Source organism: Phocoena sinus, chromosome 1, assembly GCF_008692025.1.
Source record: "Phocoena sinus isolate mPhoSin1 chromosome 1, mPhoSin1.pri, whole genome shotgun sequence".
NCBI classification, from domain to species: Eukaryota; Metazoa; Chordata; class Mammalia; order Artiodactyla; family Phocoenidae; genus Phocoena; species Phocoena sinus.
The window spans coordinates 8,616,972-8,644,757 of NC_045763.1; the positions used below are offsets into that span (position 1 = coordinate 8,616,972).

Sequence of the window (27,786 nt, forward strand, 5' to 3'; positions counted from 1 at the left end):
CCGTGTCCCCTGCATCGGCAGGCGGACTCTCAACCACTGCGCTACCAGGGAAGCCCTGTTATTACTTTTATAATTGGGAAAAAAAGTGTAAAAAGAAAAGAGAGAGAGAAAGAAGCAGAGAAGAGACCAGGCCCTTGTGAAGCCCCGCTGGTTCTAGGCACCCACCGGTCCCTCCCGAATGTACTTTCCACCATCTGGCTTCATTCGTGTGATCTGAAGGTGTGTGAACAAGGGAGAACTCTCGGGATGGACAGTCGGGTGAGCGCTGTGCTCCAAGCCTCCCTTTCCTGAGTCACAGAACAGCCTCCTGCATTCCCCCCTGGAGGTGGTTCTGGATTTCTCCAGAAACCACACCCCAAGGGCACACTTACCCCAGGCCACTGACGATGGTGATCTGGACAAGATGAGATCTGCTCTCTCCTGCCAGAGCCGTGGTGGCCGCAAAAGAAAAGTCAGGAACCAGCTTTCTTCCAGTAAGAATTATTTTTAATGGTTTAAAAATGAGTCTGTACAAAACCAGCACCACCATTTGGTGCTTCCAGTCCATGGGAGGATCCCAAGGGTCTCTTCCAACACTATCTCTTTGGCCAATTGTGCCTGAAACCTCTGTAGAGACAGCACGAAAACGAGAGTTACTTCTTCCAGTTTGGCTGAACGTCGGCTCTCAGCCAGTTTATAAAATGTTGTGAACCTTAATCATGCAGAACGGAGGGAAAACGGACTGTTTGGGGGTTGCGAGGACTGAGCAGGGCAGCAATGTGCCCCGAAACTCCAGCAGACAAGAGCGGGGCCGGAACGGCCGAGCTGACCGAGATCTACAGGCAGGTCCCTCCGTTACGGCCACAGCCTGGGGGCGAGTCCTCTGACCTCAGGGTCTGCCTCAAGGATCAGGGTTTCACGCCTCTAACTAAAATATTCCTGAACAATGACAACCCACATTTGCTTACGGACTGTTTTTCTCATCCCTCAGAAACAAGCTGATCTAGGCAAACTTCAGACCTATTTGCTCTGAGGTGCCCCTGGGAAACCGTATGGTACCGGGAGAGTGCTGAGGGTGACTGGAGCCCGGGGAGGCCGTGGCTGTGACTGGCATCCAGCGATCACCTCTCCTTTCCCAGCTAGTTTTCCAAATGACAAAGGGCGGGATCGGGTTGGGAGAGACCCTCTGAAAGTGTTTCCACCTAAGGCCTCGGAGATGCTCACCGGGTTTCCCGGGCCACACCGGCCGTCTGGCACGTACCTGTCTGACTTTCCAGTTGGAAAAGACATGCTTTTGTTTCCCATCGACTGTTTAATTTTTTTGGCTGCAGTGCATTTCTGAAAAGAAGCCATTGAAGCTGAGTGACAACCATGACTGCAAGACGCACAGGAAAACACCCCTGAGCTCAGATGGCCCATCAAGGACTCCAGCGCCACTGGTGTGACTTTGGTTTTCTTGCAACTGGACATTTCTGGGTGTTTCTGAAGGCGAGGCCATACAGATGAGCTACTGAAGAAACGGGAGGGCTCCACGTGGGCCTCGCCCACCCCCCCGCACCCCATGCCAGACGTCCAGCCACCCTCTGCTCTGACTGGAAGCAACGCCCACGGTGGATTGGGGGGGCAAAGGCATGCCTGTGCCAGCAGCCACAGGGAGGGTTTCGGCCTGTGGCTGTAATTCCCATGGCAGCAAACAGAGTAACACCCTTCAAAACCACACACCCACTTCTATAGACTCTTTAAAACATTTTTTTCTTGCTAGAATAGTTGACGGGTATTGTCTGTACTTGGGAAGAAATGAGGTGAGGGAAAAGATATGCAAAAAGGATTCCTAGCTGGACCTGTCTTCCAAGCAGTGGAAGAGGTCAACAAACACGCACCTGGAGCATGCTGGGGTTCTCAGTCTATTACTTACCTTGCCAGACGGTGGCTGCTTATTTGGGTCAAACTGGGAAGAAGGTGTGGATTTGCTGTCTCCTGAAAGGTAAGAGAAGAGACGCCGGTGATCGTGTGAGTGAGTGAATACACACAACAGACTTACTACCAGGCCGGGGGCACATTCAGGCAGTGTGGGCTGTCAGTCCACTACCCTTTACCGAGAGAAACTTCTGGCTGATGTAACTTCACAGATCATGTTCCCAGTAGCTAAGGGCAGCCTGGAGACAAGGCTCATTTCTCACAGGTCTATTCTTAGGTCAGGGGCAGGTGGCTAAAGCACTGGCCACTTTACATCAAGGAAATCTATCTGGTTTCTGTGCAGGATGAAGCCACTGTCAGTAAACTGGGACCAGAGGTGACTTTCCTGCAGAAAAGACTGCTGTGTCGCCAAGGAGGCTGCTCTGTAGTCCGGAATGCCAGCCTCAGCCCCTTCAAAGTAGACAGACTCTCACCCGCTCAGGAAGCACAGAGCTTCATCTCCTGGGCATCAGGTTTTCTCAACAAACCAAATCTCGTGTGTGTGTGTGTGTGTGTGTGTGTGTGTGTGTGTAAACACAAGCTCTTGTGAAGAAGGATGAAGCCACGATTAGAACAGACACCATCATGCTGAACCACCAGAGCGGCTCCTGTAAGTCAGTCCCAGGGGCTGAGGGAGGTGGGTTTCTGTCCGGTCACCACTTGTCTTGCCCTCACAACTCCTACTTCGTGCCAGGTGTCAGGCAGAGCTTAAGCTCCGCCGAAGGCCCGCTGTTTCTTTACCCCATGTGACATGGCAGGTAGTCCTTGCAGGGCACCAGTTCTGGCCTCACCAGCAAAAGCCTTGAAATCCGACTTGCTGTAGTCATATGGGGTAAAATCTTTTTCTGGTGGATCTGGGTCTTTTAGCTTCTTGGAAATTTTGAGTCGTTTCTTGTCTTGTTTCTGTTCTGTCGTCCCTGGGTCACTTGTTGTTCGTTCCCTCTTCTTGGCAGCGTTCTCTAGCTGTGGATTGAACAGACCCGTAAGAGAGCAGCATGCCCCGCGTGCCCCGCAGAGAGCACATCGCGAGGGACCCACCGCCTCCTGGGCTGTAACGACTGATTCGGTGATGGGGAGAGGAGCGCCGGCGGGCAGTCTGGGCGCGGCTGCCGCCAGGTGGACCGAGACGAGCTCCCAGAGGGAGAATGACATCGGGCCACTTCGAAAGGCCGGGGCTGAACATTCTAGAATGTTTGGGTGCCGGGGAGTGAAACAGCTCCCAGGAGGAGTGGGACACAGTGCGGGCTTGAAGCCCTGTCTACTTCTACAGGTGAGGGGCACGTTTATCCCAAATGCGGAGGGAGGAACATCGACGAGGGATGACAACGTCAACTTTCTCAAGGGGCACGAGGCAGCACTACTTGACAAGCCAGCGTGAACTGGGAAGAAGCAAGCATTTAATCCAAAGCTGAGGGTAAGCCCTCCTGATGTTTGAGAAAAATCCTGACCACAACCAGAAAACGCAGAAAAGCCAGCACGTACGGCAGCCTGCTGGCGGACGGACACAGCCTGCTCCGCTGCTGCTCTGCACTCCTCCTTGGCCTGGTCCCGGGCGGCTGCAAGAGAGAGAACCGTCTCTGTGCAGCCTCCGCCCTCCTCTGCCCACAGCGGTCGCCCCAGCTGCGTGCGCCCTCCCTGCCCCTCAGCCCCCTTTGCTGGTCCCACCCCACCTCCCCAAATCCCCACAGGGTGGCTGCCGTGGGGCTCGGGCCCACCCAGATGCTCTTCTCATCACCCGCCGTCTCAGTCCACACCCACACCTGCCCCTCATGCACTGGCCTACGGGACACCTCGGAGGGTGCTGCGTCGGGATCTCAACTGTAACACGTGAAGCACCAGAACCAAAACCTCGTCCGCCTCAAACCGGCTCCCTCTTCAGCCTCACTGTCGACGGCAGCCCCCCCTCCTCAGGCACTCCTCAGGACGAAACCTCTCGAGTCCACGGACCACCCTTGAGTCCTCACCCCACGCTGTCGGCTTCACTACGGGCCACACCCAGGCTCTGACTTCTCACCACCTGCTCTGTCCCTAGCTCGTCCACGCCAGCGTCCCCTTGCACCTGCATTCCGGCCCTGCCTCCTGACCGGACTCCCTACCCTGCCCTCTGCGCGGCTTCCAGGGGGAGGCCTCCACAGCCTAATTCAGCGCATGTCCCTCTTCTGCTCAGAACCCCGCAAGGCTCCCAACTCACTTGGAATTAAAGTCCTGACAACGGGCTCCTGCTCTCTGCCCTCCCCTCCTCCCCGCCTTCCTCATCCCCGGGGCCTCCTGGCCACGCTGAGCAGCACAGCGAGCTGTGGCCTTGGCCTCGCTGGGCCTCCTGTCCGGTACCCTCCCCCCGATCGCTGCAGGTCTCTGCGCAACGCCACGTTCACTGACTGCTTCACTGACTGCCGTAGGGGAGTAGCCCGGCGCCCCCTCAGGCCCATCCCCCAGCACTTCCTACCTCGCTCTCTGAGCAAGTACCCGCTGCCCTGACAGCTCACACATCTACCGGCTGACTGTCCGCCATCCCTCAGCAGGGCGGAGGCTGCGGAGGGCAGGGCTGGGTCTGCTTTGCTGTACGGTTAAATCGACAGAACGACGTGCAAGGGCTGTTCTCTAACGAATGCGCTGAGTTTCTGAGAAGCAGATGCTGCGCTACCTGTGTGCTCAGCCGCCTTCTTCTTGGCGGTTCCTTTAGATTCTGTTTGTACCTGTACCTGGCTTGCCAGCTTCCAACGGTTGCTGATCTATAATGAAAACAAACAAAACAAAAAAACTCCAAACTCAGCCACCTAGGAATGCTTTATTTTTTCAATGAGGTGAGGCAGAGCATGCTAACCTAGTAGCTATATACACTCCAGGTTATAAGTTCCGTATCTAATGACACACAAAATAAAGCCTCAGGCTGGCTTTATTTATAAGCTACTTATTAAGAAGGACAAAGTACAGCTGTATCCCAGGCACGGGGCTGGATGCTCACATATCCACCCTCTCATTCAGTCCCTTCTGTGATCCCGGGACAGTGGCATTAACATCACCCCTGCTTTATGGACAGGAAACAGTCTCGGAGAAGCTACATAACTTGTCCAAGGGGCATGGTTAATAAATGGCGGAGATGGGATTCAAGGCAGGACTCCTGCAAGTCTGACGTGCTTCTTTATGACACCACCTGTAGCTGCGGCCTTAGAACGCATCTAGGTGACAGGAACCAGCAAGCACGGTGAGGGACGGATGGCTGCCGAGTGTACCACAACCAGTGGGGGAAACCCTGCCTGACTCCCCGTCTAACAGCAGCAGGCTAACCACCAGTGACAGGGTGGAGGCCCATCAGGGTGTCGGCCTGATTCTCTTGCCTAAAGAAAGAGTGGTGCTGGGAGCAGAGGGAGGCAGGCCACCTATCTGACCAGAGCGCTACTCTCTGCAGGGAGGAAGAGGGCTTTTAACAGACAATTAACATGCGGGCTCCCAGGAACGTCTCATGGGGACCCAGGGAAGATGTGCTCTCATTCTTACTCATAATGCTGCTAAAGACAAACCACACGATATACAACAGAGTGTTTTAAAATTTAAGCTGTCACCTTTAAGAACCTTAAAGTAATATTCATATATAAAAACGCATCAAGCTGTACATTTCATATCTGTGTACTTTACACCAAGTAAATTAAACTTCAATTTAAAAAAACAAAAACCAAAGATCTGTTTCTTAAAAAGTCCCCCAATGCTTTCGAAAATCTGATTAAAGTCTGGCTGCTCTCTCTGGAAACAATGCTTACATATGAAGTGCTTCTTGCATTCACTTTCAGGGAGGTTCACAGATGGGCTTGTTTAAAACAGAAACCTGGTTTAAGAAATTAAGAAGTCCCCTTTTCTTAGAAAGTCACTCTTAGAAGGGTGACAAATCCACTTACTTCATAGATTTTCGAAGATGGATCGAACTTTGCTGTCTGAGAAACGTGAGCCCGGGATTCTAGTGAAGGCAGAAACTGGAGAGATGGAGACACAGTCACGTTAACCGCTGAGAAATGGAATCCGGACCCAGAGGTCGGTGGCGCTGAGATGGGAGTTTTCTTGCTGGTTCCATCTTAGGAGGCCTCAGTGCAAAGCATCAGCCTGGCCGCAGCTGCCTGGCCCTCAAGTGGGGTCTTCTTTTTGGCTTTGTCTCAAAAGACCTGACCCCAGGTCTCAACCCACCGCCGGGGATGACTTCACAGTTTTGAGGCTTCCAGTCTCTGAACACTCTCAGCTTCTTTTCCAGGCAAAAGGCACCTACAGCTACAGAAAGCTCTGCCTCTTCCGTCAGCCCTTAACATACACAACCATTACTTACCATCCGAAATGGATTTTCAAAGGACTCCATTATGTTCTGGGCTTTTTTCTGTGCAACTGTTAATGGACCCTTTCCATTTTCCTCAGCACTAGGTTCCTGCAGGGACAGAAAATGATCACTCGTGTAATCATCCTGTGACATTAAGATACAAGCAAGAGGAACAACAGCAACAGTAATGATACTAACGGTTGACATTCATTCATTCGTTCACGCCATGCCGCATACGGGGATTTTAGTTCCCCAATGAGGGATCAAACCCGTGGCCCCTGCAGTGGAAGCACGGAGCCCTAACTACTGGACCACCAGGGAATAACTTAAATTTATTATTTTATTTAAAACTTTTTTGGGAGTTCCCTGGCAGTCCAGTGGTTAGGACTTGGTGCTTTCACTGCAGTGGCCCAGGTTCAATTCCTGGTTGGGGAACTAAGAGTAAGCTGCAAAAAAAACAAAAACAAAAACAAAGCAAAAAAAATGAAAATGAAAACAAAACCAAACAAAAAACAGAAACAGCCCCCCAAAAAACCCAAAGAAAAACCCAAAAAACAAACTTTTAATTTAAATTTTTAAAATTTAAGTATAGTTGATTTACAATATTAACGACTATTTTTTTAAAGCCTCCCCTATGTATAAGGCACTGTGATAACCTGTAATAGCACACAGTAGGGTGTTTAATACATATCTATTGAATCAGTGAATTCTCACCATGTCCTTACAACCTATGAGCTATGTGGCATTATTCTCACCATCTTACAGATGAGGAAAGTGAGGCTGGGAGAAGTTAAGAAAGTCTTCCAGAGCCTTGCAGCTAATAGGTGCAGAACAAGGATTTAAACCCAGGTCTGGCTGGCTCTAAAATGTGGGGTTGTAACCTGAAATCACCTGAAATTTAAAATCATACACCTTTATAGGTAACCAATGAAATTATGTAACAGAATGTTGCTTCCACCTGGGTTCATCAGCATGTGCTATCCTTTGGCTTTTTCTGTAGTTAGGCTCCCTGCCACACAGGGCACGAGGGGATCCAGCATCCTTTAGACCAGGCACAGCACTTACACGTCCACACAGCCGCAAGTTCACGCTCACATCTTTAGCTGCCTAATCACTTTGTGGCTCAATGAATTCTGTGCGGTCAACTAAAGCTCCTAGACTTCTTCTCACATGAAGCAAGACTAAATGTATGTAATTAAGTGAAAAGGAAAGCTCACTCCCGGGTGGTACATCTTGCAGGCGGTACTTCACCTCCCTGGCTTTGGCCCAGCATCCGAGTGTGGTGGAATAGCTGTGAACGGTGATCCCGTAACCTACTGGACCACCAGCTTCTTCACCATCTGAACATCTGCTAAGCTTGACACTTGTCTTTTTCCATATAGACAGTATTCTTGCTTCTCTTTCTCAGTTCCTTCTTTCTAGAAATTACAGTTTTTCCTTTCTACCACATCTATTGCTTGCTGTACTCAGAATTTTATCTGTGCGTCTTCCTTTTGTCCCTGGTCATTTCAGTATCTGTCCATCCTGACCAACAAATGCACCTTGGTCTTCCTTGTGCAAAGAACCTGCAGCTCAAGTCACTGGCGGAAAGGAGAAGCGTGCTGGGTGGGATAGACCGGGATAAGCTCTGTCGCATCCCAGCCCGATTCCAGGAACATGGCTGGGCTCAGGCAGGCCACACTGGGACTCCACACTGGATGGAGTCACTACCTACCAGGACTCAGCCTCTCTCTGGGATGGGGAACAAGCTCCTACCCACTTCCTAGTGCCTGATTCCCTGCAGCTCACTTCCTCTAACGAGCCAGACTGGAGAAAGGCTCTTTAAATCTTCTCTTTTTCATCCAAAGCACATATAGGTGGTGCTGGCGGCTGTCAGGCTGTCAAGGTATACACAGCACACACTCTTCATCGGAGACATCACTCCATCCCTTCTGGGAATCAGGGTGAACTGTCCCTTGACCGTGGATGTTCGGGAAAAGTCCCTGCTTATGCGTCCCTGGAGCCCACACCCGCTTCCCTGGGGGGCCGTTGGTGAGTATCAAGATGTCAACCCTCCCTTGAGGATCTCCTCACGCAGAGCGCACAGAGAATCCTCTGCCACCTCTCACAGACCTCCTCGTCAGGGCAGCAAACACCATCTGGCTGATGGCCTCCACGCCCACTCCCACCACTGCTGGCTTCTACTTCTGGTGTTCGGCTCAGAGGTGGCCACGACACTGCAGGCAGACGGCCTGTGTGATAAACCCAGTACATCCCCCCGGTCTGTCTCCCCTCCCCGAAGATGTTACTCACGTTAAATAACGTGATGACAGCGGTAGCGATAAGGCATCCAGAGTCCGGCAGGGCCTCCTCTTCTTCTCGGGCAGTGGGGAGGCCCTCCTGCTTCTGCACCGGCACAGGCCCTACAGGGAGGGAAGTCAGCACGGTCGAAGCCTGTGGGATGGCACACCAGGCAGCCCCAGCTGTCCAGGATATCCAGAGGGCTCTTCATTACCATTGGTTGCAATGAGAGGACAGCCGTCTGACGGGGCGTGGGAGCAGTCGTGGGGGCCGAAGAGAGCATTCTCCAATCTCTGCAACAAAAAGAAAGCACCAGGCTGACACGAACAACCTGCAAGCAGGGGGCAGCCTTCTGCCCGAGGTGTCAGGCCCTGGTGTCTGTCAGGGAGGTTGGGTCTGCGCTGGCTTTGACTGATATCTCCCCCAAAGAAGCAACAATAAACACATCCCGGTACCTCAGGGTTGGGCGGTGGCCCGTCCTTCCTCACTCCAGCTGCAACTTCAGACTGAAAAGTAAAAACAAAGAGAATTTGAGAAAAGTTCCCTAAATTTGATGATACACACATTTTTTTCCCCCTCAGCGCAGAAGGGTCCGTTCACTAGACGGTGTTTTTCTCAAGAGCCCAGAGATTTTCTCTCATCCCTTCATCCCTTCCAGTGCCTGGCACTATAATTACTTAGTGCTCAATAATTATTTGTTGGATGAAAGAATAAAACCTTTTATCATAACAAGGCACAATGTGGAAGGATTCCAAAGAGCTTGATAGAGATTCTTCTCTTGTCACCAGCGTTTCTCTCTTTACTTGGAAGAAGTATAGAGCCAAGAAAGAAATTTTAACCTGAAGACAGTAAATGTGTTTATCCTCAGATTCTCTTCTTTTTCACCTTTTCAAAGGGGCTGATTTTAAGTCTTCTGGAATCAATAATCTTTCAAAAAATTGTAAACATGATTTACCACATACTGACACTACTTAGACAAAACATGAAAAACTGTCCCAATAAAACACAAATCAAAACATGCAGGGCTTCCCTGGTGACACAGTGGTTGAGAGTCCGCCTGCTGATGCAGGGGACGAGGGTTCGTGCCCCGGTCCGGGAGGATCCCACATGCCGCGGAGCGGCTGGGCCCGTGAGCCATGGCCGCTGAGCCTGTGCGTGCGGATCCTGTGCTCCGCAGTGGGAGAGGCCACAGCAGTGAGAGGCACGTGTACCGCGAAAACAAAAAAACAAAAACAAAAACAAAAACAAAAAAGAACCAAAAAAATATGCAAATTTACCTGACATCTTGCATTATCCACACAAGAGCAGAGGCGTGCTGGCGTGTGCGTGCCCATGCGTTGCACATAGACGTAGATGTATGGATCTGGATTATGGGCTGGGGACCCTGCTTTCATCTAAGTTTTCCTAAACTTTAGCATCTCCTTCACAGTTAGCTCTTTCCAAATTCCCCTCTTCTATCCAAGGTTCTCATGTTTCCCATCACCTCGGCTTTATATGTGGAGTGAACTGCCCTTGACTCCATCTCCGTTATTTTCAAATCCACTTGCCAGTCGGGGAATACCTCTAAAGCACTTAGCATCGTGCTCCAAAAGAAATGGCAGGGAAGGGCTTCCCTGGTGGCACAGTGGTTGAGAGTCCACCTGCCAATGCAGGGAACACAGGTTTGTGCCCCGGTTCGGGAAGATCCCACATGCCACGGAGTGGCTAGGCCTGTGAGCCATGGCCGCTGAGCCTGTGTGTCCATAGCCTGTGCTCCACAACGGGAGAGGCCACAACAGTGAGAGGCCCGTGTACTGCAAAAAAAAAAAAAAAAAATGGCAGGGAATTCCCTGGCGGTCCCATGGTTAGGACTCGGCACTCTTACTGCTGAGGGCCCAGGTTTGATCCCCAGTCTGGGAGCTAAGATCCCACAAGCCACACGGTACAGCCAAAAAAATGAAAAAAAGAGATGGCAGCTGTTGTCTCCATCTGTTATTAAGTCCCATCAATCTTTTCTTCTGAAGGTAGTTCTTGTACCCGTCCTTTGCTTTCCATTTCTGTGACCAACACACTCATCAGGGCACTATCACTTCACTCCGGACCACTGCCCGTTTTCCAAAACGAGCTCCCTGTGCTGAGATCCCCACTCCATTTTATCCCGCCGGGTTAACTGCCTCTGAACAACAGCTAACCAGCCCATCAGACATCATTAGACATCACTGACTCGTTGGATGATCAAAGATAAGGTCATGAAAAAAAGGACGAGTTTTAGCTTTTGATTATCATAAAGATACACCCACTGGATTTCCTAAATCCTATTACGTCTTCAGGATTTTTTTAGAATGGAGACCAGCTCAAGTCCATGGGACACCATAAGGAGTAAGACACTGGCAGACAGGGATGAGAACCTGCTGGGTTGGGAACGTTTAGCAGAAAAGCTTTCTTACCTTGAGCAGGGGCATCTCTCGCGCCTGCTGAATTAAAAGATGCATTTCATTGATCTGCTGCCGTACAAGAGGTGGCACAGGGTTACAGCAGGCTATGATGCCCTGAGGTTCCCTGAAGGCAAGCGAGAACACACTCAACTCATCGCCTAGGAACACAGCCCTCAAAGGCTCCAGGAAAGGACAATAACCAGATAAAGCCAGAGCACGGAAAGCTCAGGTGGACACCAAGGAAACACCGTCACGTCCAGGCAGCCCAGCCAGCTGCTCCTAGACGTGCTCCCTGCTGCACTGAGCCTTGAGCAGAAAGCCTCTTACAGCTGCCTCCTGCTAACCGGGAGAGCTTGGAAAAAGGGCCGCAGCTCTGCTGTACTGCGATTCTGCAAGGAGGTGATAGAAGATTATGAACTTTGATTCTCTGCTTATACTTCAATTAACATCATAAAACGTCTAAAATCATAAGATAGCTTGATTTGGAAGAAGGTACAGACATTTTCCTTCCTTGTAAGTGGACGCTATAGGCTCAGAGACTTACATGGGACTCAGTATAAGGCATATCCACTGAAACAGTTCCAGTTCAGAAGTTTTACTGCCTAAATGGCAGCCCAAGGGCAGAGACTCTGCATTCCTTGGTGCTAACTTCCTTGAGCACTAGTCTTCTCTGAGTAAACAGCCTCGAGGCAATAACAATCAGGGAAGCTGGACTGTGAAGGACAACTCTTCTCTACTGAGAAAGTCCACGAGCATATTAATCAGGTCTCACTCACTTGGGCAGTTCCTCAGCTATCTTTAGCATCATATGGTTTGGCAGGACATATCTGGAATAAAACACACAACAGGATCACATTAAATTCAGCCAACAAGTTCCACTATATGCTATAACGCTGGGAAAACAACCAACTTTCATAGCAAAAAGGAAAAAAAGTCCATTATTTCCTTGTTACCAGACCTGGCAAGATTAAAAGAATCTGTAGTCTCTTACCCATAACTTTCATCTTCCCTGCGAGCTGTTTTATCCCTCCAGGCAAACAGCAGCTGAAAGGCCGTTAGTTGCTGTGTGTTGAGATGTTTCTTTTGCTTTCTATACAGTTCCAGGTAAGATTCATCCGTGAAGATAGGTTTGATGAATTTCTGCAAAATATTATCGAATATTCAAGATCAGTGGGAATCAATATTGTGCCCTGGGCTCTTCAAGACACTGGGCTCTTTTCATGAATGCAAAGCAAAGAACAAGTGGGACCTGAGCAGAACCCGGGTGTCGGGCTTTACCTTGAGGCAGATGTCACGGCTCCGCTGCCACTCCACCTGCAGCTGCGTGGGCTGCTCGTTGCCACGCTCCCACAGCTCCAGCCTCATCTTATCATAGATGTAAAGCAAGTAATGAGTGTCGTCTCGGGCATAGTTGAGCATTTCCTCAGGCAGAGGTCTAGAGGTGCAACAGAGAACATCGTTTCACACCTTTCCCCCTGGACGGCAATTCAACTTGTCTACGCTGCTGGAGCTAAGACATTTTTGGTTCCTTCTGATATCAAAGATTCTCTCCCGGCCAATACTACAGTTCTACCAGCATCTCCTGCGTCTTCATATGACAAGCCACTCTTTTCACAGCTGGGTAGAAAGGGCGGCAGGGCAAGGATGTGGTTAAAAATAAGGGCCCTGCCGTCCTGAGTTTGAATCTTAGCCCAGTGTATGGCACGTGGCATGGGTTAAATAATAGGTAATGGTTTTTAGATTTTATCATTTTCATCTTACATTTGGACTTCACTAGATTCTCTTTAGAAATTCTGGCATGGAAGTGGAGAAGTGGAGAAAAGCTTGGTGCTTCTCCATACAACAGTTGCAACCTCAGGGAGGAAGCCGGCCATCTGAAAATGACCAAGGTGAGCAAGAATCCCACAAAGTATGGCCAAGACTCTGTTACAGCCTTTGACTATAGTAGACACTGACTATAAGCTAAGTCAGCGCTGTACCTTAGAATCCTCTCACACCTATGGGAGACCATCTCACACATACACAAGCATCCCTACCTGGGAGATGTGAGTTACAAACAAGAGACTGGCATTGACAAATGCTGACATGGTGTGGCTCTTTCAACTACTATTTCCATGAAGCATAACACACTATTTGTTTACCTAAGATAGTAATTCCCAGCTTTTTCAAATAGGAAGCATTTTTTTAACCAATCCATTTAAAAATTTTAAAATTCTTCACATTACAGAACTAAACTGAAATTTACTAACATTCCCCTCTATGTAACATAATCAGCCCAACATAAACTTCATTGTTATTCTAAAACTTCCAGTTGTCCTTATGCAACGAAAACAACTGGAGAAAAGCCCAAGGACATTCAACTGAAGATTCAAATGGTGTTACAGCCTGCACAAAGGTCTCCAGGAGTGGGAGTTAATGAACGCCGAGGCCTTCCTCCGCCATCCCCATTTCCTGGTCAAGAACAAACTAACCGTATTCTCCAATCGGCCAGCTGATACTGCTTGTTTGATTCCACGTTGCAGTAGAGCTTCAGCAGATGGTCGAGGGAGTGCCTGCCCAGGTTAAGAAGGCGTGCTGCCTGATGGGTATCAAACATGTTCACCACGTACAACCCAAAGTCCTTCTGTAGCCATTCTATGTCTGAATCGGCACCGTGGAAGACCTGAAAACAAAACCGTAGTCAGGCAGTACAGTGGCACAAGGCCACTTATACTCTGAAATGAACTCTGCCCCTAGGTTATTAGAACACTGGAATTAGAAGCCAGGATAAAGATTAAGATGGGTTCAGTTTTAAATGCCTCTTTTAATTTGGGCCACAGCCTTCTACACTCCTAATTGCATACTTGTAACCGCTAACAGCTGGTGATTCTAAGAAACCTGCTCTGCTAACGTCAAGGGTCGTCCTTAAGTCCAAACAATCTTGAGAGCATGGGCTCACTGCAGTACTCATCAAAGTGATTTAACACTTTTCTGGGTGGTAACGAGCTAAGCCTTAGCTCTTCTAACAGGGGTTTAGAAACAAAAGCAGTTTAGCATGTGGTACCCTAGTGTGAAGTTACTGTTATTTCTCTCAACTTTATTGGGTCTACGTTGAAATGATGAAAACAGTAAACTGAAAAGCACCTAAATCTTGCACTCACGTGCAAGAGTGGGAAAAGGCTGGCTGACCTTAACAATAGCCGGGTCTGTGAGGCTCTCATTGAGAATGTACATGTCACTGCGAAGCTCCAGGGTGTCAACGATGAAGTCTTCTGTCCGGGTGGAAATCTGCATCAGGCAGGTGAGCCCTAGGAAGCTCCGGTAAGAGTGGTGCTAAAACACACAGTAAGAAGGGAGAACAGGAGAAAAAAGATTTTACCAGGCTTACCTTTACTGATTTGGAAGTCAGTCATAAAGCAGAGTAATATAATTAATTTTTACCAAAAAGTAGATTTAAATTAGTATTAATTCTGTATTTCGTGAGTAGGTCAACTCACAGGAAATGTAAAAATTTCATTCCAGGTCATTAACGAGTTACCTCCAAGTCTACAGCAAATTCTTGACACTTCAGGAGCTTTTCATTGAGTTCCACTAGTTCATCCAGCGAGGACACGAAGTGGCAGGGTGTCTCTCCTACAGGTCTGTATAACTGCATCACAGAAGTACGGGCAGAAAGAGAAGACTGTTAAGAATCATCTTTCATGAAAGTACCAAAATTAAGAGTTCACGAAATAATCCAAAGTCATAACCTTCTACTTTAAAAATATTTAAGGAAAGCCAAAATTACATCCAGTAAGCTATGTATTTGATTCTTCCTGGGCTACTTGGGTACCATCCATCAGCTAAGGCTGGGCACTTACCTGAGGCTCTGGCTTTTGAAGGACTGAGTCTGGTGGAGTGAAGTGATCTAGTTCGTACTGATAAGGATGTGCAAACCTGAATCAAGAAAACAAAAAGAAAAATCTTTTTGATTAATTCCATGATTCAAGGAAGAACAACTGCTTTAATCCAATTCGTAAAAACAAACAAGAAAAGACCATTGTGAAAATATTTTTAAAAGCATCATTGTTTCAACAACGATTAAGTGCATCAAAAAAAAAAATTGGGCGAAACCTGTTCACCCTTAAAGTATGATAATTGAAAATCGATTCATTTATACAGATTTGAGCACTAATTTGCCAAACACTGTATGTCTGCTGTTGTGGATGATATAGAAAGGTGAAATATGTAACTCCTTGTGGTTTGGAATAACGAATCTGTGAGGTGAGAGAGAGTGGTCAATACCTCAGTTGGTCATATACCAAATGATGTATTTTTTTCAGTTCCTCTATCAGATACTTGCATAAAAATCCTAAGTCTCTCAGTTCCTTGAGGGCAGGGCTGCCTTTCATTACCTTTATTTCTCTAGCACTCAGCTAGTGGCCTCACAGTGCAGAGCTGGGGCTGAGGCGCAAACGCTCAGACACTCTGGCTGCGTGTGAGAAAAAGACCAACACTGACGAAGTTTTCATCACCGTTTTTCTTTGAACTGAAATCAAAGTCCTCTTGTCTGTTTTAAGCAAAGTTTTTCCAAGATGCTTATCCTGCCAGTGAGAAATGTCTTTTCTGTACTGAATTTATTGGTGAACATTGCCTTCTTGTTTGCGTCCACACCTAACAAGAAAGGCAGAGTGGTACAAAGGAAGGACAATTTTAAGAAAACTTGGGCTTAAAGTTCTAGTTATGTGGGAAGTTAGCATCCCTAATTTTGTTTTCTCATCTGTCCAATGGGGACAAGAGCAACTGGCAGCTCTCAGGACTGCGTGAGGGCTACGTGAGACGGTGCTTGTGCGAGGCCCTCTGCGAACACAAGCAGGAGGTTTAATCGATAAGATGCACGTCAGGATAAGGACTCCTCAGATTCTGTTCTCATTCACACGTTACAGAAGTGACACAGAGTGAAAACGCGGCACGAGGATGAGGGCCACGGCAGGACATTCAGACAGGCAAACACTTACATGTCCTGCTCCACCTGCTGGGTTCTCTGCTGGTGGATGAAATCTGCCAGGGCAGGGGGGACATCCAAGTCCTCTGGTCGGTCCTGTGGGCACTCCCGCCTTTCTTTAGAGAGTGCTGGAGACCCAAGCAGCGACAAAGACACATTCACATCTTGTCTAGTTATGGAGGGCTAACTGGCTCCCTCTGAATTTGAAGAAAGGAAGGTGGGAGGGATACCTTTTCCCCTTGATTCGTTTTTGTTGGGCAGAGCTGGCACTACTTACCCTGAGGGAGGGGTTTCTGAGCATTGGGCTTGATGAAGATTTTAGGAAGAAATGGCGTGTTGGAATTGTCAATCTTCTCTCGGAATTTAAGCTGAGGCCGGATGATGTTTTTTGCATGAAGCAGCCGGAATGTTTCACATTTTGTTTTTTTGCTATATTCTCCTGCCTATGATCAACAAATATAAATACTTTATAACACGGCAACGTGATGAATTAGAAAACTAAATTCCAATTTATGCCTTCCAAAGACCACTCATTTAAGCATGTATGTGTGTGTGAGACTGGGAGGTTAGACGAGAGGGTGTAATTAGGTTGTGTCTATTTATGAGAACAACTTAGGCAGTGGCCAGTTCTGTGTCCAATAAGTTAAAACAGAAATGCAAATCAGAATGGGCAAGGGCCCTACTGCAAAGCTGACACTGAAAGCTCTAGTTCACCTGAAGAGCAGCCCTCACCTTCCGGTTCCAGCTGGACACTATGGTTTTAGGGACCTGCAATCCTGCAGGGAGGACAGGTTGTTGATTCTTATTCACACCTGATGCTTCATCCAGTAAAATGCCCTAAGAGTAAAAGAGATATTAATTTAGTATCTTCCTTTCAGGGTTAACAGAGCTAATTACCTAAAATTTTTACGAAATACATTCAGAGAATTATGTGCGAGAGTACACACTTATAAGGGTGGATCACTGTAGGAGAGGTGATTAGAGAGTCATCAATCGCAAATAAATGAAGCATTATTTGCTCAACGAGAGGGCTGTTGTCAGGCACTCCCTACCCTTGATCAAGTCTCTTTACAGTTCTGAATTGGGCTGAAAGTTCAAAAGTGATTCAACAGTATGATGTGGCCCACTAAAATAATTAAAAAGACCCTAGACTGTATTAAACATAGAGGTACGGTATTTAGAGTGGGAATGAAGTGTGTCCTGATCTACTTTATAAAGATGTGGAATCTGAGTTTGGGCACCATTAACAGAGGTGCACCCAGCTGATAAATGCCAGGACTTGAAATCATAAAGTATGAGAAACCACTGAAAGACCTGTGGGCATTTAGACCATGGAAGAGATGACTTCAAGGGACAGGAGAGCATGATTTAAATATCTGCAGGACAGTCACATGGCTGAGAGTTAGATGTGTTTTGGACAATCTGTGTGTATTTCTGTAAAGAATGTTATGCTGTAGTATTAGGTGTAAATAGACAGTCAGCTAGATCAAATGATTCACATCTCCCTCCAATTATGCAAGTCAGGGTGTTTAGCAGACTGTGGATAATAGTAAAAATAGACTAAATTCTGTTTGGGATCTGTATCCAGAGGCCTCTTCTCTTGCAACAAAATGGGATTCGCAAATCTGGAAGGTAGATTACTAATATGGCACTTTAAAAACAGCCTTCCCCCGGGGCAGTGATACTCTGAAGTGATATATCCGAAGACAACTGTGTTATTTTTGGGAAAAAGAAGCCAACTAGCAGAGGGAGGGAATGTCATTACAGGCCAGAAATGCTAAACCTCCTTTCTTTTCATTTCCTAAGGTGCTTGGGTTTCTTTTCATATTTAATAATACGAAAGCTCTTCATCTGTTAGTAACCTTAAGAGTAATGTGAAATACTCACCACTCTTTCCAGAATAACATCATTGGCATCAACTAGCAAATCAAACTTGTCCTCCAGCTCAGTCACTTTATTCTGATCCTTAATGTTGCTGCGACATCCATGGTACTGCATTACCCTACTCATGCTAGAAAGGACAGGAAAACCAAAATCAGCTTGTATACTTTTATTCATTTGTTTACAATCTAGGAGAAAGCTCCCAAGGCTTGGCTTAGACTATTCCCAATACTTTTTGATCAAACTAATAAAACCTGCACCCTTTAGCAAAAAACACTGCTAGTTGTATGGCACTGGGCAACTCACTGAATCTCACTAAGACTTATTTTTCTCATCTATTATTTGAGGGGGTGGAAGAAACTATCCCAAAGCTTCCTTTAAATTCTAAAAAAATATATATATAACACTATGTAAATAATATACTCTGCATTCATCGTTTTAACGTGAAATCTAAAACAGATTCTCTAATTCTGTCATGCAACAGTTAAACAAAATCAATGTTTGTGTAATGCCTGTCCTAATACACTTATTAGAAAGCTATTACTAAAAAAGAAAATAGATTAAAAAAAAAGAAAAAGAAAGCTAATACTTGTGACTTTCCAAGTTGTGTGAGAGAATCTTGGATCTAGGTTTTCAAGTCCCATATTAATTAAAAAAGATTCATTGTCTATAGCTGCAATAGTCAATATATATATTTTAAAAGTAAAACTCAAAATTTACCAAGTAACATTCCCCTAATTAATATTTCCCACTGTCTCATTTTTACATTTTATAGCTCTAAAGCACAGAAAATTATGGTAAGAAAAAAACAAATTTCAGGAAAAATCATCTACTTCTTTAAAGTCTTTTCTTTCAACATGAGAAACCAATATACAGTACTTACCACTGAAGCAACCTGTCTCCCTGTGTTTCACAAAATGCCTGGAAGCCAGGAAAACTTCGGTAAAAATCATACTCATCACCAAACTGTGGTAGGCCCCCAGATGCCTTGGTGACTGCCACCACTGCCCCAAGAGCAAACTGTCAAAAACCAGAAAAACAAGCATGTTTTAGACACGGATCACCATTCATTCAGCAACTCATTTTCTTTTCAAGATCTACTATATATAATGAATTGTGCTAGACGATGAAGACCTTCATGCATCCAACAAATATTCATTTACTGCCGATTTTACACCAAGCCCTTATGATACAACAGTGAACATGAAACCACGTTTTGGAGCTTACATTCTTGGGAGAGTAGGGAGAGAAAGAACAAATACATATATAATATGACTAATATTCAAAACAGCCTGGGTTTGAGTCTTGGCTCTACTACCTATTGACTGTGACCTTGGGCAAGTTACTTTATTTATTTGAACCTTAGTTTCCGCCTTTGAAAAATAGGCATAAGGGGGACTTCCCTGGTGGCGCAGTGGTTAAGCATCTGCCTGCCGATGCAGGGGACACGGGTTCAAGCCCTGGTCCGGCAAGATCCCACATGCCGTGGAGCAACTAAGCCTGTGTGCCACAACTACTGAGCCTGCGCTCTAGAGCCCACAAGCCACAACTACTGAGCCCGCGTGCCACAACTACTGAAGCCTGTGTGCCTAGAGCCCACGCTCCGCAACAAGAGAGGCCACTGCAATGAGAAGCCCGCACACCACAACAAAGAGTAGCCCCCGCTCACCGCAACTAGAGAAAGCCTGTGTGCAGCAACGAAGACCCAAGGCAGCCAAAAAAGTAAATAAATAAATAGATGTAATCTCTCATTATTAAAAGAAAAAAAAAAAAAGGGCTTCCCTGGTAGCGCAGTGGTTGAGAGTCCGCCTGCCAATGCAGGGGACATGGGTTCGTGCCCCGGTCCGGGAAGATCCCACATGCCGCGGAGCAACTAAGCCCGTGCGCCACAACTACTGAGCCTATGCTCTAGAGCCTGCGTGCCACAACCACTGAAGCCCCTGCGCCCAGAGCCCATGCTCCACAACAAGAGAAGCCACTGCAACGAGAAGCCCGCGCACCGCAACTAAGAGCAGCCCGCGCTCACCGCAACTAGAGAAAGCCCGCGTGCAGCAATGAAGACCCAACGCAGTCAAAAATAAAATAAATAAATAAATAAATAAAAGTATAAGGGACTTCCCTGGCGGTCCAGTGGTTAAGACTCTACACTTCCACTGCAAGGGGCACGAGCCACGTGGTGCGGCATGAGCCATATGGTGCAGCAAAAAAAAAAAAAGACAGTATAAGAATATTCTAGATCTTTTGGATGAGCAATTTAGAATGGCTACTATCCACAACTGGACTAGTGTTTATGGCTCAGTTAGTGCCAAGCAGGTCTCTATTTTAACTGTTGTGTGATAATGAGAAAAAACCTTAAGTGGCTGTCATAGGTAAATGACAGTTGGTCATATCAAGGCCAACTGACATTACTGTGAGTTGTGTAATAAATGTTTTCCAAGAAAAAAAAAGAGAGAGAGAGAAAGATGGGAACTTGAATCATGGTGGGGTACATGGTAGCACTGAGCCACCCAATCAGGACCATGGCTAGTGGCCCAGGAACTATTCAGAACCAAATAAATGAATTAATAACAACATCTGCTAATGATAAATTAGATATAATGTGAGTGGAGTTTTGGAGGATCTGTAGTGCTAACTTACAAACTATTTTAGTTTCATGGTCTTGGAAGAGCTATGCATGAGGTGTTTAATCCCAGGTTTGTTTGTTCATATTTAAGCACCAATAGACAAATAATCTAAATGAACTCTATGTTCCTTCGAGGAGGCATTGATAAATGTTCAATGGCACCTCCAGGAGGGACACTCGGTGGCAGCTGTAACAGGTGACATTAAACCCAGGGTTTGGGATTATGTAGGATTGGCCCTCAGGAGAGGGAAGAAGGGCCATCCCGGCCGCGGGAGGCGTAAAGCAGCCAAGTCTCTCTGGAGAGTTGGTCGGGTGGCTCAGACCTGGGCGGGGTCGGGGTCGCGAAGGCTGGGGACATCAGGGTGACCAGAAAGCCCTTCCCACGAGGCGGAGACGGTTCTCCATACTCGGGACTACATGGGCTCAAACGGGAGATCAAGGACCCTGGGGAGTGTGGCGTCCCCGGGTGTCAGCGTGCGAGGCCCCATCCCCGGAGGATGAAAACTGTGCCCGGAGCGGGGAGCGGCCCCTAGACCCCCGCCCGAGGCTCCGCTGCAGCATGCACGCGGCCGCGTGGGCGGCCTCCGAGAGGGTCCGCGCCTGCTTCCGGTCAGCCGCGGGCGGCTCCCTGTGCCCCCGAGGCCTCACGAACTCACCTTCACGAAGCTGTCTGCATCGGGGAAGCCGGGCAGCACCATCTCCCCGTCAGACTTGGTATCGCTTGTCGCCGACTGGGCCTTAGACTCTCGGGGACTGGGAAGCGCCATTTTTCTGGCTTGCACGGCTTTTCTCGCGAGAGTGCCTCAGCCAACGCGACGTGCACGCACTGCGCATGTGCGAAGGCTGTTCTTGAGTTGGGGCGGTATCAGCTGAGTACGCCACCCAGGGAATTTGACGTTTTTCTTTAACCTCGTATTATTTCATGACAGCAACCCAGTGACTTACGGTAAGACCTGGAGGACCCAATTATTCTTATATTTAAAGCCTGCTCCTCCCAGGCTCTGGTTCCGTGCCCCCCTCACTCACTTGATTTGACTCCTGCAGTTATCCCTTCTCTGGCGTCATCTATCTTTTCCCTCGCTGCTGGTTCATCCCTAACAAACTACAAGTATTCTGGCATCTCTCCCAAATAAAAGACAAGCTAGAAAACAACACTCCACCCCACACTTCCTTCCAGCCACTGTAACATTCCTCTTGCCCTTTATAGGTAAACTATTGGAAAAGGCGTCTATATGTTCCTACTGTAGTTACCTCCAGTTCTCTGGAACGCCTCCAATCAAAGGTTCCTCCCCATCCACGTCTTAAGGCACTTAGTGTGAACTCAAACATTTCTTACATGAATGCCTGGAAGAGCTCTTGTTAGGAGGTTGGCAGTATTGGGCAACTCAGGGGTGGATTTGGGAAACCCGGTATGGTGTGTCCTCTTTCCTAAGATCAGGAGTGGCACACCCTTGATACAATTTGTTTGGCTTAGTAAATGTTAGCTGTTATCTTTTTTTTTTGGCTGCCCCTCACGGCTGTTAGGATCTTAGTTCCCCAACCAGGGACTGAACCCGGGCCCCAGCAGTGAAAGCGCTGGAGTCCTAACCACTTGACTGCAGGGAATTCCCATGTTAGCTGTTAATCAGAATATCTTATTAACAGAATGCTTGTTTTTCATTCTCCCTGCCCCCCATTTGTGTACCTCAGGTACACAGGTACCCTGGCCGAACAAAGGCCTAGGCTAGCCTAGTTCATTTTTACAACTAATATTTTGAGCACTTAGTTCATATGGTTCAACCTAGGCTGTGCTGAGTGCTTTACATGGATTAGGTCATCCTCAAAACAACCTTCTGGGGTAGATCCACATTTTCAATGGAGGAAACAAACACAGAGATTAAGTAATTTATCCAAAGTCACACAGATAGGATGAGATGGAGTTGAGATTTGAAACTAGGTAATTTGATACCACAGCCTTGACTCTTACTGCTTTACCTAGCTCCAAGAGATTTAAGGCCCTCCCTTCACACATCTTACATGAAACTATCCTGGATTGATAGGGGAATTAGACCGTCTTTTAAGGCCTCCGTTAGCACCTCACCTTCCTCTGGTAACTCATTTCAACAAAGTCAGAGGTTTTGCTTAGGTATAACTTAAAACCCATTGGAGGGATTCCCTGGCAGTCCAGCGATTAGGACTCTGCACCTCCACTGCAGGGGGCATGGGTTCAACCCCTGGTCGGGGAACTAAGATCCTGCAGGTTGTGTGGCCAAAAAGAAAAAACAAAACACAACAAAAAAACCCATTGGATTCACCAAACATCTTAATCCCAAGGACTCTCATGCCCTAAAGAATATGTCCTTACCACTGATGGCCACCATTTTCCTGAGTCCCTTATTTCCCATGGCCTCTATCTTTTGTGAATGGTATCGCTGTAGTCATTGATAGTTATTTCATATGGAATCTGATCATATTTTCAGGAGCAAAATAGTTGATACATAGTTTAGGATAGTTACAGAAAATCTGAAGGTATGAGACTTTCTAGCTGTGAGGGTTAAAACTGTTTTATCACTGTTGAGATTTAAATCCATCTTTTGTTTGTTTTTGGCCTCGATGTGGCATGCAGGATCTTAGTTCCCCGATCAGGGATTGAACCCGTGTCCCCTGCAGTGGAAGGGCGGAGTCCTAACCACTGGCCCACCAGGGAATTCCATCTTTGTTTTTAATAGAGGAGTCCTCCAACAAATGTTCATGGAGCACTACTGTGGGCCTGATCTTCTGGCAGATTTTGGGGATGTGAATTCCCACAAGATATGGTTCCTGGCCCTATAATTCTCTTGCTCCCCCTATCACAAATTAAAAAAAAATTTTTATTGAAGTATAGTTGATTTACAATGTGTTAATTTCTGCTGTACAGCAGTGCTTTAGCTATGCATATATATATTCTTTTTAATATTCTTTTCCATTATGGTTTATCACAGGTTATTGAGTATAGTTCCCCATGCTATACAGTAGGACCTTGTTGTTTATCCATTCTATATATAATACTTTGCATCTGTTAATCCCAAACTCCCAATCCTTCCCTCTCCCACCTCTCCTCCCCCTTGGCAAACAAGTCTTTTCTCTATGAACAGAGTGAGTCTGTGAGTCTGTGTCAGTTTTGTAGACATGTTCGTTTGTATTGTATTTTATTTTTTAAATATTTATTTAATTTTGGCTGTGCCGGGTCTTAGTTGTGGCACTTGGGATCTTCATTGCGGCGTGCGGACTCAGTTGCGGCACACACGTGGGATCTAATTCCCCGACCAGGGATGGAACCCGGGCCCCTTGCATTGGGAGCTTGGAGTCTTACCCACTGGACCACCAGGGAAGTCCCTGTGTTGTACTTTAGATTCCACATATAAGTAATATCATATGGTATTTGTCTTTCTGACTTACTTCACTTAGTATGATAATCTCTAGGTCCATTTTACAAGTTCCTTAAATAGCTTTTATGATTCAGTATTTCTTACTGGGTAGCTATGGCCCACAGGAATTTGGAAGAACTCTGTGGGCATGCTTTCTCTTCAGAGGAATCTGTATCTAGTACTTGCCAGTTCCATATTCAAGTTCCCTCCTCTCCATTATTCCAACAGTTTTACTAGGCCTTACTAGCTTTTAATTTTCTTTCCACCTGTTTGATACCCGTTTCTCTTAAAAACACTACTCAGGTTCTATTTCTCTGTTTTAAAACTTCATGTGGTTCCCTCCCTATTGTCCACAGCATCAGGTTCAAACTCCTTGCCGCTGAACTGCGAGGCAGGCCAGTCTGGCCTGGTTCTACTTTCTAGCCTCCTTTTAGTTCCTATTATTCTTTTTCCTATTATTCCTTTTATTTCCCACTGACCACCGAGCCAGACATGCTGAACCATGAGGTCCAAGTGTGTGAAACTGCTGTTTCACATATAAAAATGGCCGAATATCTACAGTCTGGCATGGTTCAAGTTAACAGTTGCCATTCCTGCACAGTATTGTGCTTTCATACTTTTCTGCTGAGAACGTCCTCACTTGCTTCATCTGACAAACTCCCACTCCTCCTTTAAGACCCTTGGCAAGTGTCCCCCCTTTCTGTGAGGCTTTCCTGGTTCGCCCAGTGGAAATCAGTGACCCCACCCCAGGCTAGCGCCCTGCACGTGGCTCTCCTCACCACGCAGCCCGGTGGCTTTATCAGTCCACTCCTGAGATGCTGGCTCCACCTCGTCTGGCCGTGAACAAGCCAAGCATGGAGACCACGTCACGTAGACCCTTGTCCTGCACAGTCCCAGTACTCAGTGTTAATGAATGTTGAAGAAGTGACCGCTTCCTTTATGAACTGACTAATAAGTAGGAATAAAAAGCCACTCATATACATGTTTTTAAAATTCTGATGTCATTTATTGGCACAAAAATTATTCAGATACAACATGGTGTCTAGACATGGCTACACTTTATATTTTTGTGCATTTAGTTTAATATTTCTTTTGCTCCTAATTCCCAACACGTACTAGACCATCCCCCTCTGTGTCAGCACCTCCATGACAGCGTTCCTGTATTCCAAGGCCTTGCTCTCAACACAGAGCGTTCAGACCTCACTGAAAACATCCCAGAACCATGCTGGGGGAGGCCATGGTGGGCCTCCTACTGCTCTGTGATCCGTTCCGTGTATCTGCTCAGCCGAGGCCGCCCGGCGCTCTGAAGAAACTCCCCTCCGAGTGGCTCCAGTCTTGAAGTGGGTACGGTGCAGCATCACGGGTGAGGCAGAAGACAGACCTTTCCCACCCATTTTGACCCATCGTGCAAAGGCTGTTGCTGCCGTCCATGGACCAGTGAGGTAATGAGATGGGCGAAGGTGACCAAGTCAACTTCTCCTGCTTCCTTACAGTTCAGAACCCTAATCCGTGTCCTCCAGGACCTGAGGCTTCATGACTGCGCTGAGTTTGCTGTGTCCATGTCGAGAGGATCGACTAGGCCATTCTTCTGTCAGCAAACGCTTATGAGTTCTTCTGTGAGTTAAGTCAAAACCCGTATTTCTAAAGTTATGGAATCTTCTGTTCCCCAAAATCAATGGCTTGATTTCTGTAGTATGACTGCGTTTACTGTCCTGGGAACCAAATCAAGCCTTGTGTTTCTGACAATATATTCTTCAACAGCAGCTAGAAAGTTGGTTCAGGCCAACTTCGAATGTACAGTGGTTCTTCTCATTTACACTTCAAAATAGTTAACAGAGCTGCACTTTCTCACCATGGCTTCAGTTCAGTGGAAGCATATACCAAGTACAAAAGCCTCAAGAGAAATGCTGTGGGCATGTCTGGGCCTCTAGTTACCAGAAAGGACACCTAAGAAGACAGAGAGAAAAGGAGTATTTTAATAATTTGGGCTTCTTCAAAGCTTTACGTGGATACATTGAAAATGAAAAGAGCAAGGTCTGACAACCCCTGGGACGTTCCCTGAGATCTTTCGCACCTAATTGTGCAGGACACGCTCATAATTTCCAGTCCAGGGCTGACGCCTGCCGTGGTCCCAGAAGGACGCCTCCCCGCCACCCTCTCTCTCAAGTTTCTACCTTCAAGCGTGCCTCGGGCGATTAATCAAAGCAGACCCCAGGGTGGTCTTGGGGTTACAATCCTGGATGATAAATTTGCCTTTTCATCTCCTTCTCTCTGTCTCTGCTTTGGTTTCTTCTCCTACCCTTCCCGTATCTCTGAATCGACAGCAAAAATCCCAAAAGAACCCGCCCACCCCAAATAAGGGGGCCTCACCTATTCTTCTAAACCAATATAAAATGTAATTTTAATTTATTTTGGTGTTTGCCTTCCAAATACACATCCGCATTTCTCCATTTTCTCCTTTTTGGAACAATGAGCACAAACAGAGAATACAAACTTTTTTTAAAAGAGATTTGAAACATGATTTCCCTTTATGGATACTGCCCCCCCCCACCCCGCCCAAATCTTTTTCTGTGACTCTGGGTTTGGGGCACAGGGTGGGGTCCTGATTGCTTATCTGAACAGAGGTGCTTTGACAGGCCACTCACCAGCCGATGTAGCACTGGCAGAGGTTTTCATGGGATGTTGCTTGTTTGATGAGCAGCTCAACTTGTGTTGGGACATCCAACGTTTCATCGTGAGAGAAGTCCCGACCTAGGACATGAGGAACAAAAGCATCCAGTCTGCACCCGGTTATTCCTCGTTGCCCCGTTTGGCTTAACTGTCCCCGCAGCCCAAATCAGTTCCTCCTCATACATGAATATAAAGGCTAGACAATAGTTAGATTTTAAATTCTCCTCCACGTGACTTGGATAACACCAGTCTCCTCTTAATACATACTCGGTTCTGGAGGGTAAAGTCCTACGGTCGGCTGAGTTCAGGAGTGGCGAAGATCTGGCCCATGGGATTATGAAGACTCCTCCTTCTAGTCCATAGTCATCCCTGAGTTGGGCAAGTGGCCGAGGAACCCGGTTCTTTTCGATCCTTCTAGCCTACCCTTCGAGTCTTTCCTCCCGCTGGGTGCTTTCATCACACATTCATACTCTCCCACCTCACTCAGGCACTGAGCACTGCCTGGCCGGCCTGCGCTGCTTCTCTGGCAGCGCGCCTTCCCATCTCCGCAAGCGCCACTCCAAGTCCTCTGCTCTCCCTGAACGTCCCAGCCTCTCCTCTGGCTCCTCGCCCTCACCAGCGCCCTCATCTCCCCCTCTGCGATTTAACGGACTCGCTAAATGCACAGTGTGTCGGGCAGTGTTCAAGGTGCTGGCTTCCTCTCCCTCCTTCCCGTTACCCCACTGAGCTGTCCCTCCTCCCATTTAAGGCCGAGATCACCTGCACTTTGCTCCACTGCCTGCTGCTTTCTTAGGAGCCTTACATCGACTCTCCTGCCTCTCACTCTTATCTGCAAACTCTCCCCCTCATGTTCTCACTTTTTTTGTAAACGCATTCCTCTCCTACTGAAGGAAAAAACAGCCTCTCCAACTGCTCCTTCTCCAGCTTCATCCTCTCTCCTCCTTGCACAGCCAAACTTCTCAAGAGTTTTCAAATTTGTCTCCACTCCCTCGCTTCCCTCTCACTTCACATTCTCTTCGATTGCTTTAGTCTGGCTGTCGGGCTCATCACAGCTCCCAGAAGGTCACCAGAGACTTGGAGCCACACTTGATCCCGCCCCACCCCTCATGCCCCATCATCAATCCTCTGGCTTTAACCTTCTAGATGGCTCTTGAATCCACCTCCGCTGCCACCCTTGTCTAATCAACTGTCCAGCCTGCATGACTGTGGCAACTGCTTCCTCCCCTGAGCCCCTGCTCCACCCGTAGCCAGAGCAGGCAGGATGTCACAATGCAAACCTGCCCAGGCCCCCCAACCCCTTAAAACCTTTCAGTGGTTTCCCACTGCCCATAAGA

At 47.4% G+C, this 27,786-nt stretch overlaps 2 protein-coding genes across 6 annotated transcripts in view; both read right to left on the reverse strand.

The window, feature by feature from the left end:
- Positions 1-428: 428 nt before the first annotated feature.
- EXOSC10 (exosome component 10) lies at positions 429-21,195 on the reverse strand. 2 transcript variants are annotated; one of them, XM_032642167.1, is made up of 25 exons: positions 21,053-21,195; positions 18,657-18,793; positions 17,780-17,903; positions 16,625-16,729; positions 16,170-16,335; positions 15,906-16,020; positions 14,769-14,844; positions 14,447-14,557; positions 14,098-14,241; positions 13,401-13,591; positions 12,208-12,364; positions 11,921-12,069; positions 11,706-11,756; positions 10,942-11,053; positions 8,971-9,021; positions 8,730-8,808; positions 8,528-8,637; positions 6,248-6,343; positions 5,829-5,903; positions 4,580-4,667; positions 3,418-3,491; positions 2,727-2,898; positions 1,895-1,956; positions 1,241-1,461; positions 429-606 (listed from the first exon to the last, which is right to left on the reverse strand). In XM_032642167.1, the coding sequence occupies exons 1-25, from the start codon at positions 21,161-21,163 to the stop codon at positions 576-578; spliced, it is 2,808 nt and encodes a 935-aa protein (XP_032498058.1). In that variant the 5' UTR covers positions 21,164-21,195; the 3' UTR covers positions 429-575. The 2 variants fall into 2 exon arrangements, with proteins under 2 accessions (XP_032498058.1, XP_032498063.1); XM_032642172.1 differs by having other exon boundaries at positions 471-606; positions 1,241-1,317.
- A 3,569-nt stretch (positions 21,196-24,764) lies between these two features.
- Positions 24,765-27,786, reverse strand: part of MTOR (mechanistic target of rapamycin kinase) — a 116,734-nt gene continuing 113,712 nt past the window's right edge. For 3 of the 4 annotated variants that reach the window (XM_032626690.1, XM_032626680.1, XM_032626700.1), the window contains exons 57-58: positions 26,428-26,533; positions 24,765-25,729 (exon numbers count right to left, since the gene is read on the reverse strand). In XM_032626690.1, coding sequence (XP_032482581.1) covers positions 25,714-25,729; positions 26,428-26,533 — 122 coding nt within the window. In that variant the 3' untranslated portion in view covers positions 24,765-25,713. The remainder of the gene's footprint in view (positions 25,730-26,427; positions 26,534-27,786) is intronic. The other variant, XM_032626710.1, reaches the window with a different exon arrangement.

What these genes read in the sequence shown, in the direction of transcription:
- EXOSC10 (XM_032642167.1), bottom strand. Translation starts at nt 21,163, where the DNA reads ATGGCGCTTCCCAGTCCCCGAGAGTCTAAGGCCCAGTCGGCGACAAGC. An exon ending in TCAGAAACCCCTCCCTCAGG is followed by an intron (nt 16,021 to 16,169) that starts GTAAGTAGTGCC and finishes TTGGGTCTCCAG; the next exon opens with CACTCTCTAAAGAAAGGCGG. An exon ending in GCCGTGACATCTGCCTCAAG is followed by an intron (nt 12,070 to 12,207) that starts GTAAAGCCCGAC and finishes AATATTTTGCAG; the next exon opens with AAATTCATCAAACCTATCTT.